General features: G+C 39.5%; 1 protein-coding gene across 1 annotated transcript in view; it reads left to right on the forward strand.

Annotated features, from left to right (window-relative positions):
* LOC148703500 (uncharacterized) overlaps positions 1-11723 on the forward strand; it is a 66393-nt gene extending 54670 nt beyond the window's left edge. Inside the window, exon 3 of the mRNA XM_089929764.1 lies at positions 11642-11723. Within this exon, the coding sequence (XP_089785890.1) occupies positions 11642-11723 (82 nt within the window). The remainder of the gene's footprint in view (positions 1-11641) is intronic.
* Positions 11724-15200: the final 3477 nt, after the last annotated feature.

Consider the following 15200-nt stretch of genomic DNA (forward strand, 5'->3'; position numbering starts at 1 on the left):
TTAATTTTAAATACCAAAATAATTAGAAGTACAAATAGTATTGAGTTATTCCAAAGTCATTATGTTGACAAGATTCTCAATAAATTTAATTATACCGATTGCTAGTTTGTCTCTACTCCCTTTGACCTCTCTACACATCTTAAGAAAAACTTAGGAACTTCTGTCTTTCAAAGCCTATATGCTCAAATCATAGGCTCATTGGGATTCTTAGCAAACTACACCAGGTTATGTTGGCATCCGACCGCACCGGAACCCACTCACACCGGCACTGCCCACCAACGTCGGAAAACAAAGAGAGAATAACTCTCTCGCTCCCTCGACACCGGACTCAAGGATCACCGCTTCGCTTATCCCTACGAAGGGCAAAAGATTACCCTGTGGTATCAATAGGGTAAAACACTTGAGCACCGCAGCGGATTATCAAACCAAAGGAAGAAGAAATAGGAAGAAGATAGCAAAGCAAACACAAAGATGTAACGAGGTTCGGCTACAAATAGCCTACGTCCTCCACCGCTCCAAATCTCAACTAGGATGAATAGATTACAGAGATGGCACATACCCGAACGATCACACGAGATCGCTCTACAAGAGATTCACACAGAATTCCCTTTGCACAAGAAGTAGGATCCCAATCCTCTTCTTCTCTAGAACCCTAGCCTCACAAACAAGAGTCTCTCTCAAATATACGGCCAATCGCTATACCCTAGGGCTCTCATGAGTCCTATATATAGTCTCAAGACCTTCAGATGATCATAGCCATCGAAACGCCAACAAAACACCAAAAGAAAACTCATCCGTATGATTTCCGCGAGCTCGAGTCGACTCGGCTTTAGTTCGAGTCGACTCGGGCACGTCTGGACAACTTCCAGTATGACTGGCACGATCTCGAGTCGACTCGACTGTGGCTCGAGTCGACTCGACGATGCTTCGAGTCGACTCGACTGTAGCTCGAGTCGACTCTGACAGTCCAGACAGAAACATGGTTTTTCGGCCTTTCTTCTCCCGGGTCGACTCGATGGACCTCGAGTCGACTCGACTGTTCCCGAGTCGACTCGACTGAAGCTCGAGTCGACTCCGACAGTCCGCCAGACAGAAAACTATGCAGAATTGATTTTTCTTCAATTCTCTTCATCACCAAAGGTCTCCACATACCCCAACAATCTCCCACTTGGAGATATTGGGTATATCCTCTTGTTACTTGGCTCTCCTCTGTGCTCCCACTGAAACTGAATCATCCTAGTGAAATAGGTACGATGCCTCCTCAATGTCTTCAAGCATGAAGACCAGCAGAAGCTGAACAACTCCTCAGCTTCTCCACCGTGACGACCTTCCTCAGCATATCTGCAGGATTCTGACTTGTATGAATCTTCTCCAACTTGACGAGTCCCTGCTCGAGCAATGACCTCACGAAGTGGTACCGTATGTCAATATGCTTCGTCCTCAAATGGAAAGCTGAATTCTTCGCCAGATGAATTGCACTTTGACTATCTGAATATAACATGCAATCCTTCTGCTCCTTCCCAAGCTCCTTCATCAAGCCTTGAAGCCATATTAGTTCCTTGCACGCCTCTGTGGCTGCCACATACTCCGCCTCCGTAGTCGACAATGCAACAACTGGTTGCAACCTGGAAATCCAACTGACGGCTCCACTGCCCAAGGTGAACAAGTACCCTGTCGTGCTTCTCCTGCCGTCCAAGTCCCCTGCCATGTCTGAGTCCACAAAGCCCTGTAACTGGATCTCAGAACCTCCATAGCACAATGACATGTGCTCCGTGCCCTTCAGATACCTCAGTATCCATTTGACCGCGCGCCAATGCTCCAAGCCTGGGCAGCTCATAAAGCGACTCACAACTCCCACTGCTTGAGCAATGTCTGGTCTTGTACACACCATAGCGTACATCAAGCTCCCCACCGCCGATGCATACGGGATTTTTGACATATTGAGCTCCTCCACCCGCGTCTTCGGACTTTGCCCTTTGGAAAGCTTTAAGTGGGCACCCAGCGGTGTGCCAACAGATTTGGCACCCTCCATGCAGAATCTCCTGAGTACTCGGTTGATGTACTCCGCCTGAGATAGTCTGAGGATATGTTTAGACCTATCTCTGCTGATCCGCATTCCAAGGATCTGTTTCGCTGCTCCTAGATCCTTCATTGCAAATTTTCTTGACAGCTTCAGCTTCAATTTTGCAATCTCATGCATGCTAGCTCCTGCAACTAACATGTCATCAACATACAATAGCAAGATAATGTAAGATGTACCGAAGTCCCGGAAGTAGCAACAGTGATCCTCCTGACATCTCCTGTATCCTATCTTAAGCATGTAGCTATCGAACTTGAGATACCATTGCCTGGGCGCTTGTTTCAAACCATAGAGGCTTTTCTTTAATTTGCAAACCAAGTCACCCGTGCCAGCTGCAATGTATCCCTCCGGCTGCTGCATATATATCTCCTCATCGAGATCTCCGTGGAGAAAAGCCGTCTTCACATCAAGCTGCTCTAAGTGAAGATCCTCTTCTGCCACCATGCTCAGCACCGCCCGAATAGAACTCATCTTGACTACAGGAGAAAAGATCTCCGTGAAGTCGATACCTGCTCTCTGCTGAAACCCTTTTACAACCAGCCTGGCCTTGTATCGCTTCTTCCCATTCTGCTCTTCCTTCAGCCTGTAAACCCATTTGTTTGACAGTGCTTTCTTCCCCTTGGGCAGATCCACCAAATCCCACGTTTGATTCTGCTCCAATGACTTCATCTCATCATCCATGGCCAACTCCCACTCCTTCCTGGTATCAACCTCCAATGCCTCCGTGAAGCATTCAGGTTCGCCATTATCTGTGAGCAGCAAATAACTAAGAGTCCCATCATACCTTTGAGGAGGCTTCCCATGAGTACTACGAGTGGACCTTCTTAGTTGTGGAGGGGGTGCCAATACTTCAGGTTCTTGCTCTGACTGAGTCTTCTGACCAGAATTTGTAGACTCCTCTTCAGGATCCACAAAACACGGCTCAACAGGTTTTGTTTCTGATTCAGTGCTCTGCTGCATTTTCTCATTGAATACCACATCATTACTACGAATGATCTTCCTGTGTTCGGGATCCCAAAACCGATACCCAAACTGTTGACCTCCGTATCCAACGAAAATGCACTTCTTTGATTTGGCGTCTAGTTTGCTTCTTTGACTGGAATCAACATGGACATAACTGGTACAACCGAATACTCGTAAGTGCGCCAAATCAATCTTCTTTGCTGTCCATGCTTTCTCAGGAATCCCAAATTCAAGTTTCTTTGATGGCCCTCTGTTGATCAAATAGGCAGCAGTGTTAACTGCTTCCGCCCAAAACTGCTGTGGCAATCCAGCATGTATCCTCATACTCCTGGCACGCTCATTAATTGTTCTGTTCATCCTTTCAGCAACTCCATTTTGTTGTGGTGTCCCTGGAACTGTCCTCTGCCTGACGATCCCAGCCTCTGCACAGTAGTCCTCAAACTCCCTGCTACAATACTCACCACCGTTGTCTGATCTCAGGCATTTTAACCTCCTTCCTGTCTCGAGTTCTACCATTGCCTGCCATCTCCTGAAGACCCCAAATACCTCTGACTTGTGCTTCAAGAAGAACACCCAAAGCTTCCTGGTAGCATCATCAATAAAAGTAACATAGTACTGAGATCCACCAATGGAAGAAACCGGTGCAGGCCCCCACACGTCCGTGTGCACGAGATCTAGCTTTTCTTGCTTCCGAGGTTTACCTTCTTTGTTGAATGAAACACGCTTCTGCTTTCCGAGAATACAATCCTCACAGAAGTCCATCTCAACACTCCTGAGATCCTGCAGCTTTCCCAACTGGTGCATCACCTCCAGTCCCTGATAACTCATGTGCCCAAGTCTGCAATGCCATAACTTGGCGTCCACATCTGCTGCAGCAACTCCAATAGAGTTTTCTGTGCCATTGGCGACATAAAGTATCCCAATCTTCTTGCCACTAGCCACCGTCAACGAACCTCTGGATACCTTCCACTGATCAGCTGTGAAAGTAGTCTTGTACCCTTTGCTCGCCAACTGTCCAACAGAGATCAGATTCCTCTGCAGTTGAGGCACGTGCCGTACGTCCTCAAGCTCAAGTGAAGATCCAGAAATCAACTTCACTTCCGCGCTTCCCCTTCCTTGTATAGTGCAAGGCTCTCCATCCCCTAGGTAGACTTTGCCGAAGTCTCCCTTCTCATATCCTCCAAGAAGCTTCCGTTGGGATGTAGCATGGAAGGACGCGCCCGAGTCTATCACCCAAGACTCGTCACCGGTAGATAAAGATAGAACGAGGGCATCCATGTCACCGTCTTCAGCAAGATTTGCCAGATCCTTGCTGACTCCTTCGGTGTGGTCGCCTTGCTTCCCTTTAGGAGATTTGCAGTCCCTCCTAAAGTGCCCCATCTTCCCGCAGTTCCAGCACTTCGCTCCCTTGTTCTGAGGTGCTCGAGACCTGCTGGATCTTGACTTCGAGTCGCTTCGAAATCGACCGTCCTTCTTTTGTCTTCCCCGGTCAGAGGTGTTTAGTGCACTTCCAGACGACTCCGCAGCTCCAGAAGATTTCCTTCTTGCTTCTTCACTCAGAAGCACTCCCACAACGTCATCAAAGATCAACTTCCCCGTTGCCGAAGAGTTGCTCACCGCCATCACCAGGCCCTCCCAGTTATCAGGTAATCCGGAGAGAATTAGCAATGCCCGAATCTCATCGTCAAAACTAATCTCCACTGACTCCAACTGGGCCGTGAGTCCATTGAACTCGTTGAGGTATTCTGCTACGCTGCCGCCATTTTTCATACGAAGATTAAACAACCTCTTCATGAGAAATACCTTGTTTGATGCTGAGGGTTTCTCGTACATCCGCGACAATGTTGCCATCAACTCCATCGTCGTCTTCTCGTTTTTGATGTTGAATGCCACTTGGGATGCAAGTGACAATCTTATGGTGCCGAGCGTCTTCCGATCGAGGACCTCCCAGTCTTCATCGGACATCTTCTCTGGTTTCTTCGCTCTACCTCCAAGAGGTAAATAGAGATCCTTCTGGTAAAGGTAATCCTCTATTTGCATCTTCCAAAACCCGAAGTTCGTTCCATTGAACTTCTCAATTCGCAACTTTCCTTCATCCGCCATTGCAGAAAAAACCAATAGCTCTGATACCAATTGTTGGCGTCCGACCGCACCGGAACCCACTCACACCGGCACTGCCCACCAACGTCGGAAAACAAAGAGAGAATAACTCTCTCACTCCCTCGACACCAGACTCAAGGATCACCGCTTCGCTTATCCCTACGAAGGGCAAAAGATTACCCTGTGGTATCAATAGGGTAAAACACTTGAGCACCGCAGCGGATTATCAAACCAAAGGAAGAAGAAATAGGAAGAAGATAGCAAAGCAAACACAAAGATGTAATGAGGTTCGGCTACAAATAGCCTACGTCCTCCACCGCTCCAAATCTCAACTAGGATGAGTAGATTACAGAGATGGCACACACCCGAACGATCACACGAGATCGCTCTACAAGAGATTCACACAGAATTCCCTTTGCACAAGAAGTAGGATCCCAATCCTCTTCTTCTCTAGAACCCTAGCCTCACAAACAAGAGTCTCTCTCAAATATACGGCCAATCGCTATACCCTAGGGCTCTCATGAGTCCTATATATAGTCTCAAGACCTTCAGATGATCATAGCCGTCGAAACGCCAACAAAACACCAAAAGAAAACTCATCCGTATGATTTCCGCGAGCTCGAGTCGACTCGGCTTTAGTTCGAGTCGACTCGGGCACGTCTGGACAACTTCCAGTATGACTGGCACGATCTCGAGTCGACTCGACTGTGGCTCGAGTCGACTCGACGATGCTTCGAGTCGACTCGACTGTAGCTCGAGTCGACTCTGACAGTCCAGACAGAAACATGATTTTTCGGCCTTTCTTCTCCCGGGTCGACTCGATGGACCTCGAGTCGACTCGACTGTTCCTGAGTCGACTCGACTGAAGCTCGAGTCGACTCCGACAGTCCGCCAGACAGAAAACTATGCAGAATTGATTTTTCTTCAATTCTCTTCATCACCAAAGGTCTCCACATACCCCAACAGGTTAGACATAGCATACGCTGTAAATAGACTTAGTAGATATACTATTAATTCAAATAGAGATCACTGGACAGCATTAGAGAGAATCCTTATGTATCTTAAGGGTACCAAGTCCTATTGTTTGCACTTTAGTGGATTTTCTGCTGTTCTATAAGGCTATAGTGATGCCAACTGGTTCAGCAATACCTTAGATGATAAATCCACCACAGGATATGTCTTTCTCCTAGGAGGTGCTGCTGTGTCTTAGAAATCTACCAAACAAACCTTGATATCTAGGAGTACCATGGAGTCTGAACTGATAGCTTTAGACGCCACTAGCACTAAGGCTGAGTGGCTCAGAGATCTACTAATGGACCTTCCTATAGATGAGTCACCTTGACCACCTGTCTCCTTACATTGCGACTGTAAATCTGTAATAGATAAGTGCAACCAAAAAAATGCCAATATAAAAATAAATAGGCACTTAAAAGTGCGTCATAAATCATTAAGATATAATTTGAAAAATAACATTATAGCTTTGAATTTTGTAAAATCAGAAAATAATTTGGCTGATCAGCTTACAAAAGGTTTGTCTAGAACAGTAGTTCTAGAGTTATCGAGAAGGATAGAGTTTAGCCTATAAAGATAGATCACCACAATGGAAACCCAACTTTAAAAGGTTCAATGGGTAGAATCAAACCGGAGTGTGATTAAGAGGAGCACTGTTTCATGTTTTCCTCATCCCTATGGTGCTAGTGCTCATAAAAGCAAGTGGTAAGATGAGTTCGTTTGTATAGCTCTTAATGAGTCCGAGATCCAAGAGACAGGAGCTTCCTTGCTAGCTTCCTTTTTAGGACTCACCTATATGTGTAGTTGTGAGGCCGCGATTATGGAAAATGAACGATTTCCGAAAAAGCACATGACAGATACCTGCGTATGGCCATATTAGCGCAACCCGCTTAGAACCCAGATCGGGCTATATTATGTGTGCTGTTGATTTAATCTGAGCCATGGACCGAGGTTCAAGGTTAAGACCATCTTGGCTCCACAGATGTAATCAATTGTCATTAAGTGAAGGTTCAAAATGAAAGGTACCTACACCGATTACATAATATAAGATATCTAGCATTTTATTTTTGATTTTAAAATTTTTTAAAAAATAATTTTTGTGGGGGATTATCAGAAAAATTAATCTGACCCAAGATGCGCGTGCCAACGGGCGCGCGCTGGCACGTGCGGGCACCAACGAGTGCCCACTGGCCACGGGCTGACCACTCATGCGTCCGCGGAAGGCACGGACGCGTCCGTAAAATCATCTCAAAAATTATCTAATTGCCCCTGTAAATACCCCTATAAATATCCCTTAATTTCATCTCTTTCGGGACACGAAAAATTATAAAAAAATACCAAAAAAATTCTGAAGAAAAATTCTTCCTCTTAGCCACTTCTGATTTTTATTTTTATAATCCTATTCAGTTTATTTTATTCTTTTTATTTCATTCTTCGCTAGATCTGCAAGTCCGATCGGATTCGATTTGGGTTCTTTCGAGACGTACCGAAGAAGAAGTTTAGGGTCATCGTATCTCTGAGAAGAATTGCCGGAAGATCCGTATGTGGGGGCAAACATTTCTTTGGAACAATGTCTACACACGTCGACCTACTTTCAATTAGGCTATTTTCTCTTACTTTTATTTTAAATTTAATATTAGTAGATCTGTAGGATTTGCAATTTTATGAATTGAATTTATTAAATGAATAGATTTATTTTGTACTAAAATATATTTCTTTTGTAATAAAATAGATTTATTTTGATACTAAATAATATATATATATATTATTTCTTTTAAGAATTTCTATTAATCATAATTATATATTTATTTGCTTAGTTAGGTGATATATTGCTATCAGCTTATGCTGCTGCTTTGCATTTAAAGAGAAATCAAACTGCATCTAGACAATGTAGGACCGTTTGGTAGTTTAAAGATATTGGGTATAGCGGGCCCATATGAACTAGGGATGGCAATGGATCGGATAGGCCATTACCCATACTTGCCTTGTACTTTCCTCATGGTGGGGTGAGACGAGTAGATTCATTGGGCAGGTAGAGTTAAATGGAATAGGTTGGACGGGTCAGGTTGAGTAAAGGTACAAAAATCATTTTTTTACATATAAATCATTTTTTTTTGCCTCGAAGATGGGATTTGTAAAGAGATATATTTATCAGGATTATGTTCGAATTGAGTTTTACCATTACCTGTACTCACCTCAAATCTATTGTGGGTCAGGTAAAATCTGTCCTATTTAGGTTGGGTCAGGTTAGGTCAAGTATTTGATGAGCTGGAGTAAATTGCCATCCTTAATATCACTGGAACATTCACAACCTGAATTCTATGGGAGGGAAAAAAATATCGCCATGGATCTTTTTTTTTCCCCTTTCTGCAGGTCAACCCACAGCTGGGACTTAAGCTTGGACTTCGATGGGCTTTTAGAAGATGCAGGCTAGGTTGACCCACAGGGTTTGATTCTTGTAGGATATTATTCCTATAGGAATATCCAAAATGGTTCTGAGTGGGGAACCTTGCCTTTTGATAACCTCAGAAGGGAAGCATGGGGGTACTATGTTCAGAAGGAAGTGTTTCTCTGTGCAAGATGGATGTGAACAAATTGGATGATCTTGTATGTTTGAGTTACATCCTGCAATCTACAGGATGGTTACAAGGGCAGAGTCAAAATGATTGGATTTGTGTGATAAGAAAGGAAACTAGGCTCCATGCAGATTCCTCATTATCTTGGGCATCCCTTGTAGTCGGGATATGGAAATATTCATAGTTTTGGGGGTGCATTATTTTGGGTATCCATTAATGTAAGTAAGGTGGAAGATTTTCACTGCAACTTGTCAAGACCTTTACCTTACTGAAAGTGTGCTTCAGCGAATAAATTGAGCTGAAAATAGTGCAAAACTTACGATTTTAAACATGAAAAAAGAATGACGCTTGTAGCGTTCTGTCAGCAAAGTTGCAGAATTCAGAGTGTGTGGTGCAAGTAATAATTGTTTGAGCATCGATTTAGTCTCCAACATGAGTGCTTTTTCTGCTTTTCCTTTTTCCAGGTTCATATAGTTATCAGCACTGAATTAAAGGTGTGTTTAATGATCCAAATGGGATGACTAAGATAATCTTAGATCATTGATGATTCCTATCCCGGGGTAATCTGATTCCGATGATCTAAGATTATCGCGTTTGGTATGCTATGTTATAGTGATTAAATATTTCCAGATATCCATGAGTATCATGTTTGGTATTTTATGAGAATCAAAGATCACTAATCATATAATACCAAAACTACCCCTAACATATTCCATAAAAATATATTTATTAATCATATAAAATATATTTTAATAAAATATTAATATATTTATTAATTTATTAATTATTAATATATTCCATAAAAATATATTTATTAGTCCTATAAATTAATTATTCTATAAATATATATTAAATTTTATTATAAAATTAATATTTTATTTATACTTAAATATTTTCTTATACTAATATCTATTTTTATTAGGAAAATAAGACAAATAGAAGTAATATATTAAATAATTTTATTATATAAATATAAAGTACAATAATATATTTCAACTTTAATTTAAAATTATCATTGAATAATAATATAAAAATAGTATAATTAATAATATATTATAATATGTTATATATCATAAATATAATATATAATATTAATATAATTAATATAATAGATATATTAAAGATATAATATAGTAATGGTATATTGATATATAAATTTTTTTCGTTGGACTGAAAGACATTTTTATCCTCAAATTTTAGCCTAAGATCATTGCCATCGAGTGATTTTATCCGACGTCAATGATAGGTATTCAATCATTGGGTTGAGAGGTGATTTGAAGAATGGGGGTGATCTAGGATCACCGTCACTTAAGATCACAATGATGCAATTAAATATGGTGATCTCGTCACCTCCACCCACATCATCATTGATTTTGGGATGATTACCCCATAGCAAATGCCCCCTAAGCTTATTGCATCACTATAAGCAAAATTGTACTGGCATTCATTTGGAAGTTTATAGTTTACCTTGATATTATTTGTTGTCGTTGCTCGGTAGAAACATTGAAATGGTGGATGACATGCAGGCATATCTTGCTACTTGATGAAAAATGCCTATCAATTTATTTGGCTGGTTCTCAGGATCTGAATGCTGATGAAGATATCATAACACCCACCGGTTGGGGTTCAAGGACCCAATATGCTTTGCAGGGACAATATGCTGAGCCTTCTAAATTTTACACATTGTAACAGTTGTTTCAGTCCGGCGTCGTTCCATGTTGTACAAGGAATGCAAATCCCAGACTCATGCTTAATTACACCAGATAAGTTTATCTGAATGCTTGTATTAATGGTTTTGAAGGATCTTTAGCCTACAGATGCACTGCTTTTGAAATAACTAAAGGGTCAATAGTTGTACCTATTGCATCTTTAATTACTGCAATTCGCTCAAGTGCATTTTTCAGTTTTATCAAATTTAACATCCAACATGCAGTTGCAACTACAGTTTTGAGTCTAAATGCGGTTTATCAGACTACGGCCAAAATGACTGTAGGTTGAAGTAGTTAGGCATTTAAGAGTATACTATTGTTATATACTGCCATTATACTATTTCATTCATAGTCAAATATATAATTAGAGTAGCTATGTGCCTAATAACTTATAATAACATAATCATCTATATTAGAATATGTATAATATTAGATTAATATGTTGATGGATTACCATAGTACATTATACTATTTATAATATATTTATAACAATATATGCTAATATCATATATATATATATATCAATCACAATATTTATAAGATAAATAATGCTACTTACAATTATATAAGACAAATATTATGGTATCATTTTACTACAATGACATATTTTATTTGTAATAAAATGATAAAAATAATTATTATTTTAAAATTTATCTGTAACAATATATTATTTTATATTATAATCCTAAGTTATTACCTTATTAAATTTAAAATATTATCAATTAATTACATGTAGACAAATAATATTATTTTATCTAGTACAAGTGTATCGGCAACAACAAAATATCTTGTAGATACAAATACTGCAACTATAATAGCAAGTAGCATCATCCAATTAGGTAAGTCAAAATGGCCACTTAAACACAAGCTACATAATTCTCAAAATTGACACCATATTTTGAAATTTACAAACTACTTTCTAAATATTAAACTGATCCAAGATAATTATTAAGCACTAGGCGTGTTATCAGGAATACTTAATTTCAAGCGCTAGCACAAAGTTTTCAAATAGGGTAATCTTATGATGGTCTACCTATGGAAAGAGAGATTTCTTAGTGGAACCTAGAACAAGCTAAAAAAATGGAAGATTGGATTGTCTAAAATTTTATGGAAGGTTAATGACAATGTCTATCACATGCAGCTTTCCTAAAGGTTATGATATTCTCCTATTTTAATCTTGTAGATCTTTTTGATTTCTACAGAAATGAGAATGAGGAGCCTACTCCAACTCAACTGATAGTAACTATACCAAAAATTCCAACTGAACAGATACTCAAGAAATGATTTATCACCTCTTGGTCCACATCCTACATTGAATCCTTGGTTAGATGAAAGAACAAACTAGCCACCATTGACCCACAACCTAAACCTTCATGGTTTCAGTTTGACCTCGACCTCCATACTTCATCTACCAATGCCCCATCCTATACCAGTTAGGCCTCATCTAAACCTTGACCAGGACAAGGCAAGTTGTTAATTGCCTTCAAATTCTAGCTTTATTTGAGCTCACTTATATAATTCTAATGTTTCTTCCTTAGTGCAACTTAGTTTTCAACCCCAATGCGGCAGGACATATGAATCTTGTTGTCGAGTTTAAGCTTGTTCTACCTAAAGATGATATTTGCTCTGACAAACTTAATTATGATCTGTCAAATTTTTCAAGGCAACACTATAACTTTTTTATTTTATGTTATATTAATTTTTTTTTGTTATTACAAGTTCTGTTTTTTTACTTAACAAACTATTAGTTTTATGTAATAGGAGAGACTTAAAATATGGAGAGGTAGGCTATCATCCATGTCTTTGTTAGTATGGATGTTGTATGTTGCTCATGGTTAACTACATAATTTTTCATATAATTTTCATTTCCAATAAATTCATATAGTTTCTGATCTTCACATCCATAGTTGACTTTTTCACCATATTATTTTTGTTTGGTAATAGAAGGTAGTTTGCACTTTAAGATTAGAGGGAAGATCCCTTCTAAAAATGTTGTAATGGGAGAACTTAATTTATGGAATTCAAAAGTCTATAGCTATAAAATATGATCAAAGTGGGTAAAATGGGAGTTTTCATTTATTTTTTTAACTATTTTATACCGGTAGGTTGGTCAATTTTGTTTATTACATAGTTTATAGTGCTTTGTGAAAAAAGATGCATTCCTTCTAATATGCATCTTATTCTAATATGGTTTTAAGGTAAAACAACAGCTTGTAAACAAATTCAAACATAGGTTTTGCAGACAACAAAATTTGGTGTCAGAAAAGCACATTGCCATTTTTCTTTAGATGCTTGTTCATAATGCCTTGTACAAAACATAATCTGCCACCTTATCTAAACAACATTGGTCCTTAAGTGGTAGTGACTCATTTGGATAGTCATGAGATCACATTACATATCTTGATTTTGCAAATTTGAAATGTCAAGTTTAGTTGATAACCAAATTATGTTGCAAACCATTTGTCTTTAACGAACCAATAATTTTCAAAAAGACACACTACTAGTACATAATTTTTGTTTTATTTTTGGCTCTTCATATAGGTGTGTAAGGACTCATGTGGGCGTGTGTTTAGTCGCACATCAGTTATTCACCGAGGAGATCTTGAATACTTATACAAGACTAAGGAACACAAAAAATACCTTCCAGCTAACCTTTGTTCCGGGAATGCCCAGGGTTAAGGTATGCAATGCATTTTTTTTTTCTGTAGTATACAAATTCTTACGTTTAGGTGAGGTCTTGAGCTATGATAAATGGTATCAGGTTAGACCCGATCCATAATTTAAATAAGATAGTGGAAATAATTTAAATAATAACATTCAAATTCTAAGTAAATAGCAAAATTAAAAATTTTACAAAAGCAATAATATTTAAAATCCTGTATCAACTCCAAAACAAAATCGAGTCTAACTAAAGATGTCAAAATCTTGTCTCTAATCACTATTCCATGATAAATCTCCGAGTCGAGCTAGTTTTTTAGATCTGTAAAAACAGTAGAAAATTGTATAATGAGCTAGACAACCTAGTAACCTCCATTGGCAGGATATCGATATACCAATGTATAAACCCCACTGGCAGTGTATCGATATGCTAACATATAATCCTTACTGGCACGATGTCAATATACTAGTGAATAGTCCTACTAGCAGAGTATCGATATGCCAACCCACTGGGAAGGCGTCGATATACCAGACTAATTCGTCGTCATGACGTTCCGGCGGACAGATTAGTCAAAATGTACCTATCCATGTTCTCAGTGTCTGAGCTGATTCTTGTTCCTAAACAGAGCAACTATCAGTTTAGTAGCATTGTGGACGACCCGTCGACAGACGTCAAGAGTGTTTTGGAGAAGTACGGTATCCTAGTGAAGGACCTTTTCTTAAGGCATGGCAAGAACTTCCTTCCATCCCTATGGAGGTGGGCCTGAATTGGCATCCTTTCTGGTCTTCATCTCCGGTGAAAGGTGATAAGGCCCTAGTGGGCCGGACTCCCTTCCATCGGATGATTTGGGAGCTGTTTGCGATCGCTTTATGGGATCGCGCGGTTCTCAAGGGGTTGAACCCCAAGGATCCGGATAGGGCAGCGAAACAGGCTTGGCCGTTTGAAGGTTGGTTCCTTTACTGGAGCTCTATCTTTATACTGCCCCTGTTCAGCTCATTCTTTCTGCCTAAGACCGTCTATACTTGCGAGGTCGCAAGTGATGAGGATCGGTCTCTGCGTGTCCTCCCTGTGAAGGTTGTAGAGTGACCTTCGGATTCAATTAATAATGAACGGCAAAGTCTGGAAGAGGAAGGCAAAATTTCTTTTTTTTCATTTTCATTTTTTTCTTTGTTCCTCAACTTTCGATGAACCAACTATCTGTTGGTAAACTTGTCAAAATAAATGCATTGTATTTTTTTTAGAGGGGTTTGTTCAACCACCATTGCCAGGGTGTCGATATACCAGAGAATAATCTCCACTGGCAGAAAATTGATATACTAATGAATAACTCCCACTAGGAGGGTATCGATATATAGTCTGGCTGCGAGTCCAAATCCATGTCGAAGCAAAAACTTATTTTCTCATATTTAGTGTTCCAAATCATAAGATACATAAATTCATATGACATCAAAATCAATCAAACATAATTCATATCAAAATCAATATGTTCGATCAAGAATTATACAATATTCTAGAAAGAGGCTCATATAATAATAAAATACTCTACATCAACTTCATAAATCCAAAATAATTTGATTAAGAAAATATCTATAATTTGCTGATAGATTTACAAAAAGAGTTACATTACTTATCTTACGAATGAAATGCCACTACTAGATTCAATTCCAAAAATTCTCGCCAGAGCCTAATATTCCAAAATTATACTTTTCATTAGAATTCATCATAATTATTTTAAAAATAAAAATCTTAAATTCTAACATCCTCATACGGTTGACCAAGCAAGAGTGCCCAACATCTAGGTCGGTCCAATAAACGTGATTTCATTGAATCATGTTCAAACTAGGGCACATATGGTTCAACAGAGATAGGAGATGATCAATCTGACAATGTTGGCAAGAACTAGGGTGAGGAATGACACGCCGCCCGATGACTCTGGATTAGGACCCTTCATCTAGGTCGATCCAAAATTACTAAGAATCATACTTATGGGATCCAAAAAACTCTAAAAAGAGAAAGTCCACATAAAGAAAGAAACTTGTAGAGAGAGAAAGGATGGAGAAGAGAGAGATCTCAGTCCTAGTTTAATCAGGGGTCTGGGTTTG

Source organism: Phoenix dactylifera, chromosome 1 (assembly GCF_051530095.1).
Source record: "Phoenix dactylifera cultivar Ajwa chromosome 1, Ajwa_hap1_PhDact_Kaust_v1.1, whole genome shotgun sequence".
NCBI lineage: Eukaryota > Viridiplantae > Streptophyta > Magnoliopsida > Arecales > Arecaceae > Phoenix > Phoenix dactylifera.